Genomic DNA, 27,854 nt, shown 5'->3' on the forward strand with positions numbered 1-27,854 from the left:
GAAGGTAAATGTCCTGCAAATCTCAGCCTGCTGCAGAAAAAGCATTGGACGGAGAATCAGGGACCTGGGCTCTAGCCCCTCATGGCTGTTAATGAACCACAAATCTACCCTACTAACGTCCTCTAAACTAGCCTCTAAAGAATCAGGGCAGTGGTTATATGAACTCTGAAGTTTATAACTATGCTGAAATTGTAAGACCATCTCCCTATCTAGGTACATGGATAGCTGATTAAACAAGATACCATTCAGACTCACCTACCACAGAGCCTCCTTTGTTCACACATAACAGGAATGACCTTTAACACTCTCAATTTTAAGAAAGGGAAAAATTTGCTTTTATCCACTGAGGATGGGAGCATATAGGAATATATATCTGATAATGCAGTAATAAAGAACTGTGCAACTTGTTCAATTGGAAATATTGCTGAAACATTTGTCTTCCCCTCTGGATATTTCTTTATGGAAGAACGTTCAGTGGTTGGGTCTCTCATTAGGCTGAGATTGTTTTATTATCATTTTTTCCTCTAGGTCTTGCCATATGTCATTTTCGGTAGAAGATTCCATTTCAGCTAATAAAGAGAAACTGAAAAAGAGCTATGCCAAAACAAATTCTTAGTCAACCTCGTCATAGTCTGGGAAGATGTGGAAAATCATTTGACAAGATTCTAAATGGTAAGCAAGAAAAGAGGAGGGTAACACTTGGAAGCCAATAAAAAACGGGAAAGGATTTGAATAAGGTATGCCAGGAAAATAACAGATTCCAGAGAATTCAACTACGTGTCTGGAACATAGGACAGTTGTAGAAGTTCAGATTAATACATGTAGGAACCCCTCATTTAAGGATTTTAGAGAAATGAAGAGTTCAACCTATGGGCCTTTTAGAGATCACTGAAGTTTGGTCTTTTTTATTTCTAAAAAAGTAGATTAAATTTCAATATTTTATTTTCCTGACTTAAGAGAAGTCCCGACTACCCACAGTCCTGTCTTTTTTACGTGACGTTCTTTCAGTCATCTGTGCCACTGTGGATGGTATTCTCTCCTCCTGGCGTCCGCCTTTCCCTCTTATCCTTCAAAACCCATTTTAAATCTCTGTGAGAACATCCCAGACTCCAGTCCGCAAAGCATGTTCTCTCACTGTTGTCCAACAGTCTTGGCTCAACGCTCTATTATTTTCATAATCCCTGGGGCCCTGGCTGGGTGAAGGCAGGTGCACCCAGTTGGGATCAGCATGGAAAGTGAGAAAGAAACTGATTAGTACAGCAGAATTCAATTCTGAGAAGTCAGGGGCCTTTCTTTACTGAGCATCTAATGCACACTATTATCTGTTGTTTTTTAAACCTTATGAAATGTTTTCTCCTGATGCTGTTCTGAGAGTCTTTTGAGTGGCTCTTCATAGAAGCCGAGTTGTGGGGGAAAAAAATCTAGAAGAGGAAGGTACTGAACTAGAAGGGTGGATGGAGAACCCTCAGTTTCAGAAGTCTTCATAGGAAACAAAGTCTAAGTTTACCCGCTCCTGAATGTTCACTTAGTCATCCTCCTACATTCTTCAGATTTCAGCTTCCTCAGGAGAGTGTTTCATGCTCTTTCTGATTACAACAATCACAGTATCTCACCCCTCTCCTTTACAGCATTTACCATAATTGCAAATCTATCTGGATACGAGATTCTTTGATGGGCATCTGTTTCTACCACTAGGCTCACGAGAGTAGGGATTCATATCTGGTTTTGCTCATCCTTGTACCCTAGATCCTAGCATAGAGTCTGAAACATAATGGGATTTCAATATTTGTAGCATAAACAAATATTGTTGTATGAAACGCAATAGGGTAAAGGAGGTTGAAGCATAGATTTAGAGGGACTGCTTGGGAGTTCCCATCATGGCTCGGCAGAAACAAATCTGACTAGCATCCCTGAGGATGCAGGTTCAATCCCTGGCCTCGCTCAGTGGATTAAGGATCTGGTGTTGCCGTGAGCTGTGGTGCAGATCACAGACACGGCTCAGATCTGGCATTGCTGCGACTGAGGCATAGACTGGCAGCTGCAGCTCTGATTTGACCCCTAGCCCAGGAACCTCCATATGCCGAAAGGTGCGGCCCTAAAAAGGAGAATAAGATAAAATAAGATAAGATAAAAGATAAGATAAGATAAGATAAAGGGACTTCTAAGAGTAACTTAGCGCGGTGCTAGTAATCAATGAGAGAATCTTAAAGGTATGTGGACTTGGTGAGAGGGCACCAGAAGATTCTTCCTGACTATTTATGTCATGTCTTTTCCAACTCTCTGACACCAACTGAGAGTCCAACAATCCAGTTCAACTCTGACCCTATCTACCTGGAGTTAGCATCAGATTTCATAAGTTAAAGGGCTCACTCACACAAAGCTGGCCCCACTATCAGATGCCAATTGCAAGTCCCAGGTCACTCGTGCTTTTGACCCTTTGGATATAAATCAGGACTACCATCACCTCCTCCTCAGGTTTGAGATTTTGCTAAAATGGCTTGCAGAACTTAGAAGACACTTTACTTACATTTGCTGGTTTGTTTGTTTTTTGGGTTTTGTGGTTTATTGTTTTTTTTTTTTTTTTTTTTGTCTTCTTAAGGCTGCACCCATGGCATATGGAAGTTACGAGGCTAGGGGTCTAATCAGAGCTGCAGTTGCCAGCCACAGCCACAGCAATGCCAGATCCAAGCTGCATCTGTGACCTATACCACAACTCACGGCAATGCCGGATCCTTAACCCACTGGTCGAGGCCAGGGATTGAACCCAAGTCCTCATGGATGCCAGTCGGGTTCGTTACCACTGAGCCATGATGGGAACTCCTGCTGGTTTATTATAAAGTATATAAGGGAACAGCCAGATGAAAAAGTACGTTGGGTGAGGTCCAGAAGGGTCCCAGTGCAGGAGGTTTTGTCCTTGTGGAGTTGGGGTTTGCCACCCTCCCATCATCTTGATGTGCTTGCCACCCTGGAAGCTCTCCAGACCCTCCCCACCTCCATTTAGGGGTTTTCATGAAGGTTTCATTTCATGGGCATGATGGATTAAACCATTGGCCATTGGTGATTAAACTCAATCTCCAGCCACTTTCCCTTCCCAGGAGTTGAGGCTGAAAGTTTCATGCTTCCAGTCAAGGTTTGGTCTCTCTGGACACTAGCCCCCATCCTGAAGCTATCTAGAGGCTTGCCAAGAGTGGCCTCATTAAAATACTCTCCTATCACTCTTATCACTCGGGAAATTCCAAGGGTCTTAGGAGCTGTGCCAGGAACTGGGGATAAAAACAAATATTGTTCTATGATACCCCAGGGAGGAAATTAATTAAGGGCATAAATTTAAGGGTATGTGCAGCTAATAAGTAGTTTGTAATGATGATGCCGACAATGTTGTTAGCTGAGGTTTCAAAGGTAATAATAAGTCATTAGGTTACACTTGGATCTCATTGTAATTTATTTCTCACTAACTTCTTCACTAGGGAAATTAATGACATCAGCATGTCTTCAGTCAGTAATTATAGTGCTCCCCTCCTCACTTCATCTAGCCTCTTTTACTCTGAGTCATTTATCTGATAATTAGATGATACAGACACTCATGAGAATGTGTGGCTGAATTAAATATTCTGGCACCGTGATAGCTTTTCTAGGAAGAGAAGGGTGGATGACTTTTAACAATCTCAGGCCCCCACATAATACTTAATGAGTTTAGATCAAAACTTTCTTTACTTCTCCTATGCTCCAATACTTAATACATATAAAAAAAAAACTTGCCAGTACAAATTGATAATTTAAGAGAATAAATGCGACCTTGTCAATCTACATACTGCTGCTCAAAATTGTTGCTGGCAGGGTAATGGAAAGCATATCATATACAATACACAGATGAAGACATTGTCATTCATTCCTTGAAATATTTATTCAATGCTTTCTATATGCCTGACATGAGCCCTGTGGGAGTCCTCTATGATAAAGTGAAAACAGGAGACCTATAGGATGGGATGTGAACTCAACATACAATCTGTCCTCAAAAAGCCCTCAATTTTTTTTTTTTTTTTTTTTTTTTTTTTTTGCTTTTTAGTGCTCCACCCATGGCTTATGGAAGTTCCCAAGCTAGGGGTCTAACTGCAGCTACAACTGCCAGCCTATGCCACAAGCCACAGCAACCCCAGATCTAAGCCACATCTGCAGCCTACACCACAGCTCACAGCAAAGCCAGATCCTTAACCCACTGAGTAAGGCCAGGGATTGAACCCATAACCTTATGGTTCCTAGTTGGATTCATTTCTGCCTCAGCATGATAGAAACTCCTGCTGCCACTCTTACTGGAACAAAACCTTAGAACAAAATCTATAATTAAATAGTAAGAAAAAGAAGCAGCCTACAAAAATATGGGGAAAAGGCAACCAAATCAGACTGGAGATTGGGAAAGATTTCCTAGCAATTTAAGTTTTGAAGGATGAGCTAAATAAAAAGAGTAAGGTAGGAAAGAGAGGACATTTTATTTTTTATTTTTTGGCCTTGCCAGCAGCATGCATAAGTTCCAGAGCAAGAGATCGAACCCAAGCCACAGCAGTGACAATGCCAAGTTCTTAACCACAGGCCACCAAGGAACTCAAGGAGAGGGTATTTTAAGGAAAAGGAAACAGATACATGAAAGAACTTAATCAGTAAACCACATTTCAGGATAGGTCTTAAAAATATTCAGTTTGGAAGTTCCCATATGGTGCAGTGGGTTAAGGATCTGGTGTTGCTGCAGCTGTGGCACAGGTCACCACTGTGGTGCAGGTTCAATCCGTGGCCCGAGAACTTTCACATGCCACAGGTATGGCCCCAAAACCTCAAAAAACAAACCCAAACAACCGTTCATTTTATGCACATGAATAAATACAAAGCTCTGTTCCTAAGCAAAAGTGCATCAACTCTTTCATATATGTCAGAAGGAGTCAGGGGACAAGTTGAGGTCATTTTAGTCCTAATCATGTGACCATTGAGTTATTCCTTAAAGTATTTCCATTAACTCCTTAATTGGCAGGAAGGCAAATTCAAATGGCTACCACGAGTTAAGCTGGCAGGGCAGGGACTGAGGTGAGCTGGTGTGAGGGGAACTGCGTCCATCGACATGGGTGGGCAGCCTGTGACGTCAGCTGATCACACCACACCAGAGTGTAGCCTTGGTGCTGCCTTGCCGTTCCTCTCAAGGCAAACCAGAAACCTCCTACAATTTTGAAATGCAGGTAGCTAATTCAATATTTTAAAATGTTTTGCAGGCCAAACAAACGACTAACGCAGGCCATATGCGGTCTGCTGACTACCACTTTGGGACCTGTGATCTTTGTATACTTGCTGTGTTTGCTCTTAGTTTCCAATTTTTTGCAAAAACAACAAATGGCATTAACCCTTCATGTTCAGTAAGAACAAACGCAGTCACAGTTCCACTGCTGAGCAACTCCCTAGAAAGGGGAGATCAATATCCTATGCCTAAAGAAAGTTAATTCTGGACAAAGACTGGCATTGATTTAGAACACAAAGGCTGAGTGAACACGGTAAAAATGCTGCTGCGAGAACTTTTGACACAGCCACAGTTAGGTTCCATAGTTTAAGGACATTATAGCTTCCAAAGAGTTTCCTACACTTGCAGCCATCACCAAGGAGGGGAATTACCTCTCTCCGTATATGTTCAATGTAGTAGAAACCAGCCCATAGGAAAAGAAAACTGATCATTAGAAGGTAGGAGAGGGAGTTCCCATCATGGCTCAGCAGAAACGAAATCTGACTAGTATCCATGAGGACACAGGTTCGATTCCTGACCTCACTCAGTGGATTAATGATCCGGCATTGCTGTGAGCTGTGGTGTAGGTCACAGACATGGCTTGGATCCCGAGTTGCTGTGGCTGTGGCATAGACCAGTGGTTGCAGCTCTGATTCAACCCCTAGCCTAAGAACTTCCATATGCAGTGTGTGCGGCCCTAAAAAGAAAAAAAAAGAAGGTAGGAGAAATAGACATGTTTGGTTTGTGACTTTAAAGATAAACTATTTTTTTAAAAAAAGCAATAATTATAAAGCTTTAAAAATTCAAATAGTTTTAGGAGTTCCCATCGTGGCGCAGAGGACATGAATCCAATTAGGAACCATGAGGTTGCGTTTCCCATCTCTGGTCTCACTCAGTTCATTAAGGATCCAGCATTGCCGTGAGCTGTGGTTTAGGTCACAGACGTGGCTTGGATCTGGCACTGCTGTGGCTGTGGTGTAGGCTGACAGCTACAGTTCCGACTGGACCCCTAGCCTGGGAACCTCCATAAGGCGTGGGTGCAGCTCTAAAAAGACAAAAAAAAATTTTTAATTAAAAAATAAATAAAAATTCAAATAGTTTTAAAAGATATTCAGTAGCAAACAAGTCTTCCTTTCACCCTAGACCCCCAATTCTCCTGCTGAGAAGTGACCACTATTAAGAATTTCTTATATTTCCTTTCATATGAATAAGCACATATTACACCACTTATTTCTGCAACCTTTTCCCATTTAATGTATTTTGAAGATTGTTCTATATTAATTCATATAGATACACCTTGTTCATTTTAAAAGTTACATGTAAAAATATGCCATAATTTATATAATCAATACTCCATTGATGAATTTATATTGTTATCTTTTCCAACATAAACAATAAATCTTTCTGCTTTGAAATCTTCAAAGAATCTTTTTGGTGAAACTGCATCCTAGGCTTACAAGCTTAAACATCTCTTAGTCCTTTTTGTTTTTTTTTTAATGGCTGCATCTATAGCGTATGGAAGTTCCTAAGCCAGGGACTGAATCCAAGCCACAGCTACAACCTATACTGAAGCTGCAGCAACACCAAATACTTAAACCCACTGTGCCAGACTGGGGGGATGGAACCCTAGCCTCCGTAGCCACTGAAGCTGTATTCTTTCTTCTTTCTTTTTAGGGTCACACCTGTGGCATATGGAAGTTCCTGGGCTAAAGGTTGAATTGGAGCTGTAGCTGCCAGCCAGCCTACTCCACAGCCAAAGCAACACCGGATCGAACTATATCTGTGACCTACACTGCAGAATGTGGCAATGCCAGATGCTTAACCCACTGATCGAGGCCAAGGATCAGACCTGCAGCCTCATGGACACTATGTTGGGTTCTTAACCCTCTGAGCCATGATGGTGACCCCTCTATTAGTCCTTTTGATTTGGGGAACAAGTGAACCTAAGGACAGCCATTTGAAAATGAACCTGTTCATAGGTAGAGAAGATCTGTGTCCAGAAAGAGGGTAAATGTGGCAGTATGATTAGCTACAAAACTAAATTCTCGCTGGTTTTAAGCAGAATGGCAATGACATGATTATGTTTTAGAAACTTACTGTGACAACGATGAGGAGAATAGATTAGAGTGGAACCAGAAAAGAAGTAGGGAGACCAGACAGAGAACTACTTAAGAAACCCAGGAAATAATTTATGAGTATTTTAATGAAGTGAAGGCAGTGGAATGAAGAGGAGGGATATGATACTAGAGAACTACTAAGGGAATAAAAGCTACAGTACTTTGGACTGTTTGGACAGGGATGTGATTGAACGGGCAGAATGTAGGATGAATACCAGGCTTCTGGATTGGCCCACTTAGTGGATGCTATTAGTCACTAAGACAAAATGAGCAAGTCCAGGGAGAAAGATATATGGTGAGTTTTGAACACTTGACCTTGACCTTCTGGGGCATGTGGGTGATTACATCCAGGAATACACTGGTCTGAAGCTCAACAGCACTACATACCAATTGCAGTCATCAGCGTATATTCCACAGCTGAAGCTATAAGAATAGAACAGGTGACCTGAGGGTTACATATTCATTGACAGAACAAAAGGAAGAGATGTCGGTACCTTAAGGAAAAGAGTCATTTAGGCGGTAGGTGGAAGGAAAGGAGCCAAGGAAAGAAAGAAAAAAAGCCCTTTAATGGGCATTCAACAATTTTTTAAAGATGACATAAAATAGGATTCAAATAATTTTTTCTTATTTCAAACTTCAAGTTCACAACAACCCCCAGATATTTAAAGCAGACATTATTATCAAAGTCCCACTTTATGGGCAACTGAAGCTCATGTAGATGGCTAGCCCAAGGTTTCAGTTTTTAATAGCAGAGCTGGAACTATAACCCAAGTCTTCCCAAGTTCCACAGGTCTTCATTCTGCCATCCTGATTACCAACTGCTCATAATTCACATCATGATTTACTGACTAGCAAAACCAAGAAAGCAGAAATGGGAGATGAGGCCAGTGCCCTCGGCCTCCCTCAACACCCCCTATCCCCATGAGGAAATTAAAGCTCAGAGAAATTTGAAACAACACCTTACCTTAAAACTCCAATTCTTACCTGAAACATCAATTCTTTAGCATTAACAAGCAAAAGAACATTAACGGTTTGTATAAAGACACATGTGCTCAGAACTTTCTTTCTTTCTTTCTTTCTTTTTTTTTTTTTTTTTTTTTTTTTTTGCTTTTAGGGCCGCACTTGTGGCATATGGAGGCTCCCAGGCTAGGGGTTGAATCAGAGCTACAGCCTCCAGCCTACACCACAGGCACAGCAACACGGGATCCGAGGCTCGTCTGTGACCTACACCACAGTTCACGGCAACTTCAGATCCTTAACCCACTGAGCAAGGCCAGGGATCAAACCTGCAACTTCATGGTTCCTAGTCAGATTTGTTTCCAATGCACCACGATGGGAACGCCCCCAGAACTTTCTTAATAAAAGTATCAGAAAAGTGTCTTTTTTGTACTACAATAAGTAGACAGCAAACTACCGGACTTCTTAAGGCCTTGCTCTACCCCATACCATGGTCTCTATTTTATGCAAAGGTACTGGCTGTGGGACATCATCTATGTGGTTTTCACTAGCATGACATGATTGAGTGTTACAGATAAGTAAACCACCTCCTTCATAAAGGTATTAACATGACATTATTATTATGGGCCTGCAAAAGCTTAGAAATGTTTTCACTATAATCCATCCTGTGACAGTGAAACCTGTTTCACTGGAATCTGACTTGAAAGAGCACATCAAGTTTCAACACAAATCTTTTGGAAAGAGTACATTTCTTCTGATATGAACAAAGACTTTTTAAAACTTGATATACATATTATAAAACCTAGTTTTGCAAGCGTATTGCAATTGGGTAGATTCCAAACGCAGGTTTGAACATGATTAGTTCAAGGTCTTTTTACTTACATGGATTAGTCAGCCTGTGAAAGAGGCCTCTGCCCAGAAGCTCCAACCTGTAAAAGTGGTTTCAGTTAGTCTAATGCTGTTCTCACCTGGTTAAAAAAAGTCTTTCAGTTCTTGTGATAACAACGTTAGGAGCTTGCCTCCCTTCAAAGCTCTAAAGAAGTCAATATAGAGTAGTAAGTAAGATAATATTGATTTTGTCCATTCAGAAAACATTTATTGAGCGTGAAGTCACTGTGGATATCAAGATGGATCAGAAATGGATTCTGCCCACAAATACTTTAGCCTGGGGTGTGGATGTGGCACAGCTAATTAGTGGCATTACGGCTGACATCTCTGTTGAGAACTTAAGTACAGCATTTTGTGTTGTGGATCCACATTGATCTTTAGGGTACAGACCCATAAACAGGTGGTGTTGGGCTGCATCCCACAGGGCCAGCTCCAAGACAGAAGAAAGAGCCTGGAGTCAGCAATAAAGACATCAGTGATTTAGCCGGTAGAGGGAGCTTACATGCCTGAAACAAGGTCCTGGAGGGACATCCCACTGTGTGCAGCGGCTGGCGGGCAGGACATGCTGGCAGTCTTGGCTCCTAGGGGGTTGGAGAGGATACCAGTTATAGGGGGCATTGACTGCTGGTGGGCTCCTCGGTTACCAGGGAAACTAGCAAACTGGCATGGCCCCCAGCACACCTTTTATAAGCTATCAAGGTGGACAAAGTTAGAACAATCATTAGCTGGGCCTAGGGCAAGCAAGCAGGAAGGTCAGTCACTGGTCAAGCAGGGTGTAGGTGAAGCAGGCACCGGTCGAGTGGGGGATGTACAGAGAGCAAGAGAAGAGCCATCTTGGGTGGCCTGACCATAGAGGTGACATGTGGCAAAGCTGGCATTCTGGTATAAAAGTTGAAAAGTTTGGTTGGTATTTTCTCATTGTTTTCACTACTCCTCCTGTTTGCAGCAGAGGGATCTTTCTTGGCAATTCTGGCAACCCTTCCAGGATCTGGCCCTTAAGAGATTACAGACCTTTTAGTCATCAGATGGTAACCCATCTCCACTGAGAGTGTTAACTGGTACAACTTTGCCACAGTAACATGTAACTTTGAATGAATGATTTAGCTTCCTGCCGCTTTCCCTCGCCTAAGAAACAATCAGATAAGGATAAAACATATACATGCATCTATATGAAAAGATCACAAACAATTTAAATGTCAAACAAGCAGGGTGTGGTTAAATAAATTATGGAAATCTTTATGATGTAATACTATACAGCCATTAAAATGATGCTTCAGGAAAACAAAGGAAAATATTCTATATGCTGTTGTAAAAACTGCTTACAAAACTGTAACATGGTAACAATTACATTGTGTGTATATTAATGTTAGTGTGTATACAGAGAAAGATTAGAAAACCAGAAAGACTCAAATATTAATAGTGGTTATCTCTGGGTGGTGAGAATATAACAGAGTTTTCTTCTTGGTGGTTTCCTTGTATTTTCCAAATTATCCAAATTGTACACATATTTTTTGCAGTATTTAAAACAAATATATTTTCAAAAAGAAGGCCCCCAAAGTGGCCTAGCTCTTCCTATTCTATAGCTCTTTTTTTTTCTTTTTTTTTTTTTTTTTTTGGTCTTTTTGCCATTTCTCGGGCTGCTCCCGCAGCATATGGAGTTTCCCAGGCTAGGGGTCTAATCGGAGCTGTAGCCACTGGCCTACGCCAGAGCCACAGCAACGTGGGATCCGAGCCACGTCTGCAACCTACACCACAGCTCATGGCAACGTCGGATCCTTAACCCACTGAGCAAGGCCAGGGATCAAACCCGCAACCTCATGGTTCCTAGTTGGATTCGTTAACCACTGCGCCAGGATAGGAACTCCTGTATCTCATTTTGACAAAGAAGTTTCACCAAACTCCCCAAAGGCTGGAATGGAAGGCTATTTTCGCGATTCCAACTGTGCCAACTCAAAACATTACTCACAGAACTTGTATCTAGAGGCAAAGGAAAGAGTCACTTCCCATTCTGTCTGGGACACACTCACCAGGAGCTGCAGGGAGACTGTGACATCTTTTTTCGTTCAGAAGTTTTAAATTATGGTTTCCCTGGGGCCTCATGAGTAATGCCGACGTCTTTTCCATCTCTTCAGTATTCTAGGTGGCCATGCACAAATAGGATTGTTGATGGCCTTCAGGGGCGCTCCGTGAGTTATGGGAGAGGCGGGCAAAATAGGCCCTGTTTGGAGACAGGACATCATATCACTCAAGAATTCAGACTCTGGGAGTTCCCATCGTGGCGCAGTGGAGACGAATCCGACTAGGAACTATGAGGTTGTGGGTTTGATCCCTGGCCTTGCTCAGTGGGTTAAGGATCCAGCGTTGCTGTGAGCTGTGATGTAGGTCGCAGACACCGTTTGGATCCTGCGTTGCTGTGGCTGTGGTGTAGGCCGCTGGCTACAGCTGATTTGACCCCTAGCCTGGGAACCTCCATATGCTGTGGGAGCGGCCCTAGAAAAGGCAAAAAGACACACACACAAAAAAATTTAGACTCTGCAGTCAAACAGACCTTAGTTAGAACACCAACACCAAAATGTACTAATTGTGTGACCTTGGGGATATATTATTTAATCTCTTTTTGTCTCACTTTTTTTTAATGGTGTACCACCTTTGTTTATTTTCAATTTCTTCATCTGTCAATTAAACATAATAAAATCTACCTATAAAGTAATATCTACCTAAATAATAATTTTTCTATGAAGACTAAAAGTGATAATGCATGTTAGATACGTAACACAATGCTGGCACAGAGTAAGTAATCAACAAATACAAGCTGTTACAGTACTTTGATAAGCACAATAAAGGGATAAATATAAGGGTCATGGGAGAGCTAAAGGCACAATTACACCTGGCTGAGAAGATCACAAAAATATTTGTAGAAGGAGAAAATTTAGATATTGTAAAATGTGGGATTATGTCATTTAAGGTGACGGCATTGTACAAGTGAAGAGGTTAGGAAGCTATAGAAAACAAGTGTTGAACAGTTTTTCTAGAGCGTAACATGTAGGAAGAAGTTTTTAGGAAACAAGAATGCTGAGTAAAGAAGTTTAGTCTTAGCATATGGATAATAAGGACATGTTTCATCTATTTGTCCTAACTCATCCCCAAATAATTTTTGTGATATTACACAGAAAACTCTTTTAGCAATTCACCTGAGCATTTGCTGAAGTACCCCCATCTACCCATCTCATGACCCTCTAATTGTCTATTTAAAACCAAGTTTTAGCCATTGGTAGGCCAAAGAATCTCTTGGCCAAAACATAAAGGGGTCTCCTGGGACAGAAGAAAAAACCAGAAATAGCAGAGTAAAAGAAAGCATGATCCTGGGAGTTCCTGTCGTGGCTCAGTGGTTAACGAATCTGACTAGGAACCATGAGGTTGCAGGTTTGATCCCTGGCCTTGCTCAGTGGGTTAAGGATCCAGTGGTGCCGTGAGCTGTGGTGTAGGTTGCAGACGCAGCTTGGATCCTGTGTTGCTGTGGCTGTGGCGTAAGCCAGTGGCTACAGCTGTGATTCGACCCCTAGCCTGGGAACCTCCATATGCTGCGGGAGCGGCCCAAGAAATGGCAAAAAGACAAAAAAAAAAAAACCAAAACAGAAAGCATGATCCTTTCACATTATGGCTTTATAGACACTTTAAGGCATCAAGGGCTACGAAAAAAGCGAAGTCATGCTTGGCCCTGATGAACTGGATCATCTCCAGGATAAACACTTAAATGACATTTAAAAAATAGATGCAAGAGTTCCTGTTGTGGCTCAGTGGGTTAGGAACCCATCATAGTGTCCATAAGGATGTGAGTTTGATCCCTGGCCTGCCTCAGTGGGTTAAGGATCCAGTGTTGCCAAAAGGTGCAACTCAGATCCAGTGTTGCAATAGCTGTGGTGTGGGCCTGCAGCTGCAGCTCCAATTTGACCCCTAGCCAGGGGACTTCTGTATGCTGTAGGTGCAGCCAAATAAATAAATAAATAAAAGAAAAATCTTTGTGACCTTGAGGTAGAACTTCTCAGAGAACAGGAAAAAGAATAAATCATTTAAAAATTGATAATTTGAACTTTATCAAAATTCAAACTTTTTGCAATTTAAGAGACATAATTAAGAAAGCGACAAGACAATTATAGACTAGAGAGAACATTTTGTACATAGCAGGCAAAGGACTTGTACACAGGATGTATAAAAAATTCTTATCACTCAAAAGAAAAGCAAACAACTCTTAAAAATGGACAGACACCTCATCAAAGAAGATTATGTATATAACCACTGTGTTCAACATCATTACTCACCAGAAAAATGTGCATTAAAACCATAATAAGATACCACTACATATCCACCAAATTAATAAGAATGACAATGTCAAGGGCTGGGAAGGATATAGAGGAAAACTGAACTCTCATGTATTGCTGGTGGTAATAAAAAAATATGGTACAGCCACTGGAAGTGATTTGATAGTTTCTTACAAAGAATAAACATTCATTTGCCATATGAATGGAGAATTCCATTCCTAAGCATTCACCCAAGAAAAACTGAAACGTATGTCCACACAAAAGCTTGTCTATAAATATTCATAGAAGTCTTATTCATAACAGCTCCAAACTATAACCAACCCAATTGTCTATTAACAGGAAAACGGATAAACAAATTATTTTATACCTGTACAAGGAAATACTTACTCCACAATAAGAAGGAAAAAACTACATACGCATGCAACAACATGGATGAATATTAAGAAGTAAGTTTAAGAGTACATACTGTGTGACTCCGTTGATACAAAATTTTAGGAGTTCCCATCATGGCTCAGTGAAAACGAATCTGACCAGCATACATGAGGATGCAGATTCGATCCCTGGCCTTGCCCAGGGGATTAAGGATCGGGCATTGCAGTAAGCTGTGGTATAGTTCATAGATGCAGCTAGGATTTGGCATTGCTGTGGCCGTGGCATAAGTCAGCAGCTACAGTTCCAGTTCAACCCCTAGCCTGGAAACCTCCATGTGCTATGGGTTCAGCCCTAAAAATCCAAAAAAAAAAAAAAAAAAATTCTAATGAAAGCAAACTGATCTACAGCAACAGGAAAGAAGTTAGTGTTTGCATGGGATAGAGAAGATGGGCAAGTGACTGCAGAGGGGGGCTAGGGAACTTCCGGGATGATGGAAATGTTCCACGTCTTGGTGGCAGGGGTTACATGCAACTGTATATTTTAAATGAATGCAGCTTATTGTATATAAATTATGCCCCAATAAAACATGAGTGAGACTATGCATGCCAGGTGCAATGCGAAGGACTGGTGGAACACACAGATGATAAAATATTACTGCTTCCTAGGCTTCACAGTAGAAAATGATATATGCATGGTGTTCAGTAAAGGCAAAAGTTTTCTTTATGCTGCCCCTCATAATTCACCTAACAAATATTTTCTAAAGTCCTATTAGATGCGAGGCATTTGGCTCAAAGTGAGGAGTACAAAGACAGGCAAGCAACCTTCACAAGGTCCCTGACCTTAGAGCGCCTCCGGTTGCCAGGGAGATGGCAAAGTCAACTACAAGAGCCAATGATGATTTCTGCGACTGAGAGAACATAGGATGTCAGTGAAGTGCGTTTGTGTGGTTAGCAATGACTTCCTGGAACAAGTAATATTGAAGCTCACATCCAAAGAGTAAGTTTTAGTTAATAAAAGTAAAGCTGTCACCCCAGAAATGCCCCCTCTCAGTTTGAACAGCGACATCCAATATGTTCACGTATGCTGTTTTGGATGAAGGCTTCCACAATTAACCAGTTTTTCAAAGTTTTTCCAAACTGGGGGTAATGTATCCATATTTTCAGTTTAATACCAAAAATATACTTGTGTGGGAGTTCCCATTGTGGCACAGTGGTTAACGAATCCGACTAGGAACCATGAGGTTGCGGGTTCGATCCCTGGCCCTCTTCAGTGGGTGAAGGATCTGGTGTTGCCGTGAGCTGTGGTGTGGGTCGAAGACGCGGCTTGGATCCCGTGTTGCTGTGGCTCTGGTGTAGGCTGGCAGCTACAGCTCCGATCGGACCCCTAGCCTGGGAATCTCCATATGCCGCGGCAGCGGCCCAAGAAATGGCAAAAAGACAAAAAAAAAAAAAAAACCAAAAAACAAAAAAACAAAAACATGTGTGTTAACCAAAACCCTAGTAGTTTCATGACTGACATTCTTACCCAACTATGCAGCTAGGATCTGGTGTTGAGTATTTTAACAAGAGTATAACAAGTTATAGCTTGTTATACTCTTTAGAGTTTATACTTTAAACCTTGTTTTACATAGTGTAATTATGGATTTATACATTTACTGTGAAATAATCTGATGCAATTAATTACACTGTCAAATCAGGAAAAAAAAACAGAAAAAATAATAGTCTACATATAAATATGGTAAAAGTAGTCTTACTAAATCTAGTCTCTCCTCTAAAAGAGAGTAGGGGACAGTTCTGGAGTTTCCTGGTGGCCTCATTGTTAAGGGTCCAGAATTATCACTGCTATGGTCCGGACACTTCTACAGTCGAGGGGTGTGGCCAAAAAAATTAAAAAAAAATAAAGTAGTTCTTAGTGAAGAGTGTTTTCCCCACCCCAGGGTGTTTGGAAATCCGAGGGATAGTTTCGTGGTTGTCACAGTGATTGGAAAAGCTATTTGCAATCGGAAATTAAGGCCAGGGATGCTAAATGCCCAGCAATGCTCAGAGCCATCCCTCACATATAGAAATTACTCTGCCTTCATTGCTAATAGCTTCCAAATTAAGAAATACCATCCGAAGGTCTCCAATGGCCTTTCCAGATCTAAAAGTTTGTTATTCAATTCTATTATTCATTTGAACTGGTATTGCTTTAGTATTCTAAATGTCAAATATAACAAGCAGACAGCATCAGCCAACTAGGGATCTGTGGTGATTAATTTTATGTGTCAACTTGGTTCAGCAATGGTACCCAGATATATGGCCAGACAGTATTCTGGATTAAACATGTGAGGGTGTTTTGGAGGAGATTAACATTTAAATCAGATTGTCCTCTATAATGCAGGTGGTCTTCAATCAACCAGGTGAAGGCCTGAAAAGACAAAAATTGCCCGCAAGAGAGAGGGAATTCTGCCAGCAGATGGCCTTTGAACTTGAACTACAAATTTTGAACTTTCTGGCCTTCGTAATAACAAATTCCTTAAAATGACAACATATACATAAAGACACATATATTGTTTTGGAGACCCCGCACTAAGATAGTATCCTCGTTCTTTAACATAATATTTGCAAAACATGAAGTTAAAAGAAATGACACATTTACCCTAGATATAGATAGCCATGGTCTCATTATTAAGTGCACACTTCAAGTCTTAAACATTTCAAGTGTCTGAGTTTTAGACTGTCCCTAAGCATTTTACTGAGCATGTTTTGCTCTGGACTTTTAAACTCATGGGCACTGTGAGGAGGGTAATCATATACTTCTGATCCATTTACACTTAACCCATCGAAATATCTTTTCACAGTTGTCACTCTGATCCTCCCGAATGCTTTGGCTCTCTCCAGTCTTTGTTCTAAGAACAGGAAGTCACCTTTTGCTCTCTCAAAGAAATGAAATAAAGTAAGAAATCAAGTTGGAGTAAATTCGAAATGCATGATTTGTAATTTAGTTCCTACTCCCTTTTTAAAAACATATTTATTTTTACTTATCACATCTTCATTAGGAAAAACTGCCTTGTACCTAAAATCTACTGAAGGATCTCTCTCAGACATATTTTGAAATATACACATATCTTCAAATCAAAAGCAAGTGATTTTTCTATCAAGTATATTTACATTAAGTATATTTCCTTTCTTGCCTTGGTTATATGTACCGATAATGGATTAGTGCAAATCCAGTAAATGCAAGTATCACCCATTTTGTTGTTTTTTGTTTTGTTTCCCTTTAAGTGCCTCATGTTGTTTTGCAAAGTCCATGTAATTTGATCTATGTAATTATCCTTTCAATGCAAAAACTTCCCATGTGTTGCCTTATTCCAACAAAAACAGCACTATCTGATCCAATAGATTAATACCTCTGAGATATCATACAATAACAAACCAATAAGGACACAGGAAAAAGGAAAACCAAATATTGGCAAGGAAATTAGAAATGCAATTTTGCACCTTTAAGGTGCTAACTCACATTTTTAACTTAAACATCAGGACGGTTTTGGCACTGACTTTAACTTACGGTTCATAGTGAATTTGTTAAGGCTGTCTTTCAGCCTTAACAAATTTAAAGAGTATAAATGTTTAAAAAGCTTAAGTGTTAAAAAAAAAAATCTTCCTGTTTCTCTGGCTTTGATAGCTAAACTTTTATTTCAGGATTGTACATTTATCTCTAACTTTCCAGACCCTAAGACAATGACAGTTAATTAACCTAGCAATAATTTTAGTCTATTTTTTCAGAGAATTGGGCAAATGAACTTATTGAACAATGCATCAGACAAAACCTGGTCTTCAAAAAGTAATGTACTTAGAGCTTGAAATCAAAATTGGATATATGAGTGGTTTTTTTTGGGGGGGGGAGATGAGTGAGAATTGTTTATCTGATTGCTTTTTAAATTAAAATAACCTTTTTTTCCTAATCCCAAAGTAATACATGTTTATTACCAAAAATACAGAGAAGCAGAAAGAAAGAAGTAAAGAATATACTCAGGGTCACCCTTCCAGAGCTAAACATGTTGGCAATTCAGTGGGAAGCCACGTGGTACAGAGATGAAGAACTCAGGTCCCAGAGTTAGGCTGTGGGCATTCAGACCCAGCTCTACCACATATCATCTCTATGAGCTAGTGATTTACTATCTCTCTCTCCTCTTCCTCATTTATAAAACAGAGTTGCAAGGGTTTGTGAAAATTATGAGGTAAGTCATGTAATGTCCCTGGAATTCATTGAAGCAAACTTTCAATCAATATTAACTTTCAACTTTCTGGATTCTTTTTGTCTTAACATTTTCATCTAGGGACATAGCTGGGTTTGATTCATATTTGAAAAGAGCACTGAGTGTCTCAGAAAATAGTCACTATATACACACTTGCTTTTTAGGGCTGCACCCACAGCATACAGAAGTTCCCGGGCTAGGGGTCAAATCAGAGCTACAGCTGCTGGGCTATGCCACAGTCACAGCAATGCCAGATCCAAGCTGCGTCTGCAACCCACACCACAGCTCATGGCAACATCTCTGTTTAGACCCACTGAGTGAGGCCAGGGATTGAACCTCCATCCTCATGAATACTAGTTGGGTTCATTTCTGTCATACCACGATGGGAATTTCAATCAAAATATAGTTTTTTCATACTTTTTAAAATTGTAGATAAAAATCTTGTTATTCCTAAAATCAAGCCTGGTGATTTTAAAGCACAAGAAAACTTTTATTTCAAAAAATGAAGTAAATTCATCATTCGACAATTTTTCATGCATTAACAATTGTTTCAAGCTTGTCCACACATATTGTCTCATATGATGCTCATATAAAACTTTTTTGAAAGCAAAGCACAATTAGAATTATCTGCATTTCTTGCACTAATTCTTCCCTCAGACCACTGATAGACCATTGTCAGGTCCACTTGCCCTTGAAGAATATAATTGGGGAGAAGTAAAATTTCATGTCCCCCTGATTAACATTAAAAGTTAAAAATTCCACCTGCTTCTCGTATTTTCCCTATCTTATCTAGAGATACCTTCTAGGAAATCAGCCAAACTACAAACCTGAGTCACTCTATGCCCCTCTCTTTATCGCACACATTCCAAGAATTACTGAGTCCAGTTGATTGTAGGTCTTAAATCTCTCTAGAAACAACCCTTTGCTTTCCATTTTCATTGGCACTGCCTTAGTTCAAACGTGCAGTGTTACATTAGCCTTGAAGTCCATCTCCCTGCATCCAGTCTTAGCCACTGACATCTACCAAAGGGAAAATTCTTTGAGTTCCCATTACTTACAGACTAGTGACAGTGGGCTTTTCATGATCTGGCCTTTTCACAACTAACAAGACACCTATTTATAAGCCATACATCAAGTATTAAAGTTTTACTGTGAAATATTCCTCCAAGGTGACTAAAACACAAATGTCCACTCTTCAGGGCACTCCCTTATTATCAAGGAAACCAGAAAGTTGAACTAGCAGTCAAGGCTATAACTGATCACAGTAAACTTCTTTTACCCACAATAGTATGCTTTTCTAGTGTTTGGAATACAGTATTCATGTCCACTGGGTTGTCTCTGTCTCTCGGACTCTATTAGCAGTCAGTCGTCAATAAAAATTTATTTTCTGAGCTAATTCCCCCCTCTTTATGAAGCCCTCTTACATTTATGCCAAGTCAAAATTATTCATTTCCCCTACAGCCTATCCTAGATTGGTATTTTGTGTTGGGTATTTCTACTATAGGACACATTAGTATTTTTGTTACTAAAATTACTTATGAGTTGCTTCTAGAAAGCTGCAAGTGTTAGTGATCAAAAGGACCAGCCCTTGGGTCAACAAGATATGGGTTTGAACTCTGATTCTTCTATTTACTTCCTGAGTAGCCTCTGTCTAGTCCCTTAACCTCTTTAAGCTACTGCTCCCTCATGCATAAAATGTAGATAATATAGTACTGGCTTCATAGAGTTATTAAGAGGATTAAATGACAAGCTGCATGGAAAACACTTTCACAGTACACAAGACACATGGAAAACACTTAGTAAAGTAGATCTTACAGATCATCAGTGCATTCAGCATGGCAGTGAGGAATCTTGTGTCTGGGTTGGGATCCATTATACAGCCTTGCTTTTAGTCTTGGTGGTTTATCTACATTGAAAAGCAAGAGCACTTTCTCTTTTAAAAAAGAAACAAAAAACACTTTGCCTATTATTTAGTGAACACATTTTCTAAGACAGCTAGAAATACTCATTTGGTTTACTTTTGTCTTCCCCTACCAGACTGTAAGTTACTAGAGGAGGGGCCTGATGTTTTAGTTATTTTTCAATCCTTAGCACATAGAAAGTGCCTGGCACATAGAAGGTACTTAAAAAATATGCCTACTGAATGAACAGATAAATTTCTAGAAACTGTTCATAGGATATTTCTGAATTTATCATCTAGACCAGTGGTTCTTGAAGTGTCGTTCCTGAATCAGCAGCTTAGGCACTATTTTGAGTTTGTTAGAATTGCATATGGCTCCAGTCGAAAAATGGGCAGAAGACCTAAACAGACATATCTCCAAAGAAGACATATGATGGCCAATAGGCATATGAAAAAAATGCTCAACATCACTAATTATTAGAGAAATGCATATCAAAACTACAAGGAGGTAACACCTCACACAGGTCAGAATGGCTATATTAATAAATCTACAAGGAACAAGTGCTGGTTGTAGAAAAAAGACTTCTCCTACACACTGTTAATGGGAATGCAAATTGGTACAACCACTATGGAAAACAGTATGGAGTTTCCTCAGAAAACTAAATACAGAACTACCATATGATCCAGCAATCCCATTCCTGGATATATACCCAGACAAAACTACAATTCAAAATGATACATGCACCCATATGTTCATAGTAGCACTATTCAAAATAGCCAAGACAAGGTGGATCCAAGATGACGGCAGGGATATTACTGAGTGATCTTAAAACAGTGACTGTATCCTCCAAAAAGAAAAAAAAAGAATCTGGCTTACTGTTAAGGGAAGGTGCTGCTTTTGCAGCAGGAAATAGGAATGAGGAAGGCTGTTCATTTTGGCCAAACTTCTCATGACTTGGAAACCAAGTAAAGCAAAATAATGTTGAATGGATTGGTTCATCTCTCTTAAGAGTCCTACTCCTTTCTCTTGCTCTGAATATGCAAAAGATATCTGCTAAATACTTTATTGGGGAGATGGGATTAAGACGGCAGAGTAGAAGGATTGGAGCTCACCTTCTTTCATAAAAGCAACAAAATTACAATCAACTGCTGAAAAGCCTTCAACAAAATAGGCTGCAAACTATCAAAAAAGATATCCTACTCTAGAAGACAAAAGGGAGGTCAGATCAAGATGGTAGAGGGGCAGATTACATGATATAAGCAACCCCATACATGCTGGGTGGGCAGCCCACAGACTGGAATGTAACTATAACACAGAGGCTCACCCACAGGGTGAAAGTTCTGAGCCCCATGTCAGGTTCCCAGGCCTGGGGATCTGCAACTTGGCATTGAGGGCCAGCAGGGCTTGTACACAGGAGCTCCATAGGACTGGGGGAAGTGGAGACTCCACTTTTGAAAGGCACACACTGGGTCCCAGGGCAAAGCAGAGACTCCATAGGAATCTGTGTCAGACCTGCAGGTGGTTCTTGGAGGATCTCCTGGGTAAAAAGTGGGTAACTGTGGCTCATTATGGGGAAAGGACATTGGATACAAGGTCCCAGGAATAAGCATCAACTCCTCTAGAAGTGCCAAAAAATCTGGCCTCACCCACCAGAGCTGAGAAGCCCCAGGCCAAACAACAAACCAGGTGGGAACACAGCCCCACCCATCAGCAAACAGGTTGCCTAAAGACCCCCCAGGTACACACCTGCCTCTGATCACACCCAGAGACAAAGCCCCACCCACAAGAGGAATAAGAATCAGCTCCACCTACCAGTGGGCAGGCACCAGTCCCTCCCATCAGGAAGCCTGCAGCAAACCTCTATACCAACCTCAGCCACAAGGGGAGCAGATGTCAGAAGCAGGAGAGGCTACAAAAAGAAGGCTACATCAGAAATCTACACAAAATGAAAAGGCAGAGAATTATGACTAAGATAAGGGAAAAAGAAATAAAAATAGAAAAACAACTAAGTGATCTGGAGATTACCAACTTCCATGAAAAGGACTTTGGACTAATGACAGTAAAGATGATTCCAGATCTTGGAAATAAACTGGAGGCAAAGATTGATAAATTACAAGAAACATAGAGCAAAGAAACAGAAGATTTAAGAATTAAGCAAGCAGAGGTGCAAAATGTTATAACTGAAATAAAAAATTCACTAGAAGCAACCAAGAGCAGAATACAGGAGGCAGAAGAATAAATAAGCGAGGTGGAAGACAGACTACTGGAAATCACTGACAAGGAACAGAAAAAAAAAAAAAGATTGAAAAGAAATGAAAACAATCTAAGAGAACTCTGGGACAAGATAAAACACACCAACATCCATATTATAGTGGTGCCAGAAGGAGAAGAGAGAGAGAGAAAGGGCCAGAGAAAATACCTGAAGAGATAACAGCCAAAAACTTCCCTAACATGGGAAAGAAACCACTCACTCAAATCCAAGAAGCACCATGAACACCTTATAAAATAAACCCAAGGAGGAATACACTGAGACACATATTAATCAAACTGACCAAAATTAAAGACAAAGAGAAAATACTGAAAGAATCTAGGAAAAAGAAACAAGTAACATACCAGAGAACCCCAATAAGGTTATCAGCAGATTTATCAGCAGAAACTCTGCAGGCCAGATGGAGTGGCATCATATACTTACAATGATGAAAGGAAAAAACCTCCAACCAAGATTACTATACCCAGCAAGGCTCTCATTCAGATTCAAAGGAGAAATCAAAAGCTTTACAAACAAGCAAAAACTAAGAGATTTCAATACCACTATACCAGCTTTACAACAAATACTAAAGGAACTTCTCCAGGTGGAAAAGAAAAGGCCACAACTGGAAACAAAAATATCACAAATGACAAGGCTCACCAGTAAAAGCATACATATAGTAAGGTCAGGAAATTATCCACACATAAATATGCTACCAAAACCAGAAATCGTAAGGAAGGTACAAATGCAGGATACTGAAAATGCACATGCAATTAAGAGGTCAACAACTCAAAACAATCTTGTATATATATAGACTCCTATATCAAAACTTCATGGTAACTGCAAACCAAAAACCTACAACAGATACAAACACAAATAAGAAAAAGCAATCCAAATACAACACTGAAGATATTCATCAAACCACAACAGGAGAGAACAAGAGAAGGGAAGAAAAAAGACCAACAAAACCAAATCCAAAATAATTAATAAAATGGCAATAAAACATAGGTATCAATGATTACCTTAAATGTAAATGGACTAAATGCCCCAACCAAAAGACACAGATTGGCTGAATGGATAAAAAAAAAAGACCCATATATATCTCCCTTCAAGAGACCCATTTCAGTTCTAGGAACACATACAAATTGAAAGTGAGAGAATAGGAGAAAATATTCCATGCAAATGGAAATCAAAATAAAATACTCATATTATACAAAACAGACCTTAAAGACTATATTATAAGAGAGAAAAAAGGACAATACATAGTGATCAAAGGATCAATCCAAGAAGAAGATATAACAATTGTAAATATACACCCAACATAGGATCATTTCAATATATAAGGCCACTGTTAACAACCTTAAAAAGTCAAATTGACAATAACACAATAATAGTAGGGGACTTTAACACCCCACTTACAGCAATGGACAGATCATCCAGATAGAAAATCAACAAGGAAACACAGGCATCAAATGTTGAATTAGACCAAACAGACTTAATATATATTTATAGAACATTCCATCCAAAAGTAGCAGAATACACATTCTTCTCAAGTCACACAGAACATTCTCTAGGGTAGATCACATTCTGGGCTATAAATTGAGCCTTGGTAAATTTAAGAAAACTGAAATCATATCAAGCATCTTTTTTGATCACAATGCTATACAACCAGATATCAACAAGAAAAAACTGCAAAAAACACACAAACACGTGGCGACTAAATAACATGATACCAAACAACCAAAGGATCGCTGAAGAAATCAAAGATGAAAGTAAAAAATACCTAGAAGCAAATGATAACAAAGACACAACAATCCAAAACCTATGGGATGCAGCAAAAGCAGTTCTAAGAGGAAAGTTTATAGCAATACAAGCCCACCTCAGGAAACAAGAAGAAGCTCAAATAAACAACTTAACTTTACACCTAAAGCAACTCAGGAGAGAAGAACAGACAAAACCCAAAGTTAGCAGAAGGAAAGAAATCATAAAGATTAGAGCAGAAATCAATGCAATAGAAATGAAGAAAACCATAGAAAAGATCAATGAAACCCAAAGCTGGTTTTTGAAAAGATCAACAAAATTGATAAACCCTTAGCTAGACTCATCAATAAAAAAATAAAGAGGACTCAAATCAATAAAATTAGAAATGAAAAAGAAGATACAACAGAAATCACAGAAATACAAAGGCTTGTAAGAGACTACTACAAGCAACTATATGCCAATAAAATGGACATCCTAGAAGAAATGAACAAATTCTTAGAAAAGCACAATCTTCCAAGACTAAACCAAGATGAAATAGAAAAGATGAATGGACCAATCACAAGCAGTGAAACTGAAACTGTGATTAAAAAATTTCCAAGAGGGAGTTCCCTTTGTGGTGCAGCAGAAACTAATCCAACTAGTATCCATGAGGATGCAGATTTAATCCTTGGCCTCGCTCAGTGGGTTAAGGATCAAGCATTGCCATTAGCTATGGTGCAGGTCACAGATGCAGCTTGGATCCTCTGTTGCTGTGGCTGTGGCACAGGCTGGCAGCTGTAGCTGTGATTCAACCCCTAGCCTGGGAACTTCCATATGCTGTGAGTGTGGCCCCAAAAAGAAAAAAACCAAAAAACTTCCAAACAACAAAAGTTCAGGACTAGATGACTTCACAGGAGAATTCTATCAAAAATTTAGAGAAGAGCTAACACCTATCCTTCTGAAACTATTTCAAAAAACTACTGAGGAAGGAATGCTCCCAAACTCATTCTATGAAATCACTGGCCACTATCATGGTAATATCAAATCCAGACAAAGATACCACAAAAAAAGAAAATTATAGGTCCCTATCACTAATGAACTTAGATGCAAACATCCTCAACAAAATACCAGCAAACCAAATCCAGCAATACATGAAAAGCATTATACACCATGACCAAGTGGAATTTATCCCAGGGATGCAAGCTATCTTCAATATCCACAAATCAATCAGTGTGATACACCACATTAGCAAACTGAAGAATAAAAACCATATGATCCTCTCAATAGATGCAGAAAAAGCTTTTGACAAAATGTAATAATCATTTCTGATAAAAACCCTCCAGAAAATGGGCATAGAGGGAACATACCTCAACATAATAAAGGCCATATATGACAAACCCACAGCTAATGTCATTCTCAATGTGAAAAGCTGAAAGAATTCCTGCTAATATCAGGAACAAGGATGTCTGCTGTCACCACTACTATTCAACATAGTTTTGGAAGTGCTAGCTAAGGCAATCAGAGAAGAAAAAGAAATAAAAGGAATCCAAATTGGAAAAGAAGTAAAACTATCACTGTTTGCAGATGACATGATACTGTACCTAGAAAATCCTAAAGACTGTATCAGAATACTGTTAGAGCTCATCAGTGAAGTTGGTAAAGTTGCAGGATATAAAATTAACACACAGAAAACAACTGAATTTCTATATATTAACAATAAATGATCAGAAAGAGAAATTAGGGAAACAATCCCATTTACCATTGCATCAAAAAGAATGAAATACCTAGAAGTAAACCTTACTTGAAGAATCAAAAGACCCGTACTCTGAAAACTGTAAGAATCAAAGATGACACAAACAGATGGAAAGATATACCACACTCTTGGATTAGAAGAATCAATACTGTCAAAATGACTATACTACCTGAGGCAATCTACAGATTCAATGCAATCCCTATCAAATTACCAATGGCATTTTTCACAGAACAAGAACAAAATATTTTAAAGTTTCTTTGGAAGCACAAAAGACCCAGAATAACCAAAAGCCATCCTGAGAAAGAAAAATGGAGCTGGAGGAATCTGGTTGCCTAATTACAGACTAAAAAGACAAAATAATAATAATAATAATAATGGCACAGGAGTTCCTGCTGCGGTACAGTGGGTTAAGGACCCAGTGTTGTCTTTGTGGCAGTGCAGGTTCTATTCCTGGCCCAGGAACTTTTATATACTGACGGTGCAGCCAAAAAAAAAAAAAAATTTGCACAAAGATACCACACAGGCTAGCAGCAGCCCTGGCCTTGTACTTCCTCTTCATAATACTTCACAGTTGTAATTTAACATTTGTATGTGTAGCTAGTTGGTTAGTGTTGTTTCCCCCTCTAGACAGTAAGCTCTATGACACTAGGAAACTCTCTAGTTTTGCTTATTATCAAGTATTTTCCACACCTAGAATGGTGCTTGGCACAGAGTGACTACTCAGTAAATGTTCTTAAAATGCATGAGACATTTCTTTTAATGCTGGAAGAATATTAGGCTTTTTGAAGATAGAGTCTGTGTCTTATTTTCCCTTTTTCTCTCCTCCCCCACACCCCATAATTACCATACTGCTTAGCACATAAATGATATTCAGTAAATTCCTCCTGATTGATTTAAAAATGTTCAAAAAAGCCATATGATGTTCTGTTCATAGAAAAGTGGCTTTGCAAGCATATGATTATACACTGTATGAGTGATGATGAACAGCTGCTATTTATGAAGCAGAAGAGACAAAAAATGTTGAATGAATGAGAAATAGACTTCAACTGAAATGGTGTTTAATTTAGCTTTTGAAACTCATTTCCTGATATGAAGCTTACAAGATACTAGAAGACAATACCAAGGGTGGCAATGAATTTTCTTCTTTATAAATAGATGATCTTTGAAAGTTTTCCAACACAGATCAACTGAAAGCGTTCCAATATAGACTTATTTGAAGGCTAAGGGATGTTTCTGGCTAGAGTTATTAACTGTTTAATATAAGGTAGATTTTTTTAAATTTAATATTTATATTTAACTTTTTTTGGCTGTACCTGCAGTATGCGGAAGTTCCCAGGCCAGGGACTGAACTCAAGCCACAGCAGTGACCTAACCAGATCCATAATCTGCTGTGCCACAAGAGAACTCCAGATTTTTTTTAAAATAAGGTTTTTTGTAGGGGATTATTTTACAGAAAAGTTGCAACATTTCTCTCATTAACATCTTACATTACCATGGTACATTTGTCAAAATTAAGAAATTGAAACACATGACTATTAATTCCAGACTGTATTTGTATTTTCCCAGTTTCCCCAGTTAGGTGCTCTTTCTGTCTCAAGTAATACAGGTTTTTCATGTTCTTCAGTGGTGTTTAAAAGATTGAGTGTTCCAAATATCAAGCTGTGTGAACAGAAATACATAAATCCCGGTGCTTCATCCTGATGCAAAAATACTTTCTAATCAATCAGACTTGAACATGATCCCTAGCTCTGCCACTGTGAAGAGCTGTGTGTTTGGGGGCAACACGTTTAATTACACTAAGCCATTGTGTCCACATTTGTAAAATGTAGGTTGTAAGACCACTCCAACAGTGATGGTTCCTGAAATTATTCACAGTAAAAGAATTCAATGCTAACAAACTTATAATTTTTAAGATTTTTAATAGGTAACTATACTGAAACTAATAACATAAAAATAGCACTCTAATTAGCATACCATATGGTAAATCAGAAGAGGGCTCAAAGGAGCTTGACTAAAGACAAACTGTAGTGAGGCTCCTCTGAGCCCTGTTCTCAACTAGTTCTTA

At 39.5% G+C, this 27,854-nt stretch overlaps 1 protein-coding gene across 7 annotated transcripts in view; it reads right to left on the reverse strand.

The window, feature by feature from the left end:
• Positions 1-27,854, reverse strand: part of LOC106504836 (uncharacterized) — a 172,075-nt gene that overhangs the window by 84,181 nt on the left and 60,040 nt on the right. For 3 of the 7 annotated variants that reach the window (XM_084975615.1, XM_084975614.1, XM_084975616.1), the window contains 3 exons: positions 11,247-11,437; positions 9,726-9,800; positions 9,214-9,260 (listed from right to left, as the gene is read on the reverse strand). In XM_084975615.1, the coding sequence (XP_084831741.1) occupies positions 9,214-9,260; positions 9,726-9,800; positions 11,247-11,272 (148 nt within the window). In that variant the 5' untranslated portion in view covers positions 11,273-11,437. Of the gene's footprint in view, positions 1-7,610; positions 7,798-9,213; positions 9,261-9,721; positions 9,801-11,246; positions 11,438-27,854 lie in introns of those variants that run through there. The other 4 variants (XM_084975613.1, XM_084975612.1, XM_084975611.1 and 1 more) reach the window with 2 other exon arrangements.

Source organism: Sus scrofa, chromosome 9 (genome assembly GCF_054392235.1).
Source record: "Sus scrofa isolate SSC_HxYL_T2T_F1_AM1 chromosome 9, Sscrofa_HxYL_maternal_Yorkshire_Landrace_v2.0, whole genome shotgun sequence".
Classification (NCBI taxonomy): domain Eukaryota; kingdom Metazoa; phylum Chordata; class Mammalia; order Artiodactyla; family Suidae; genus Sus; species Sus scrofa.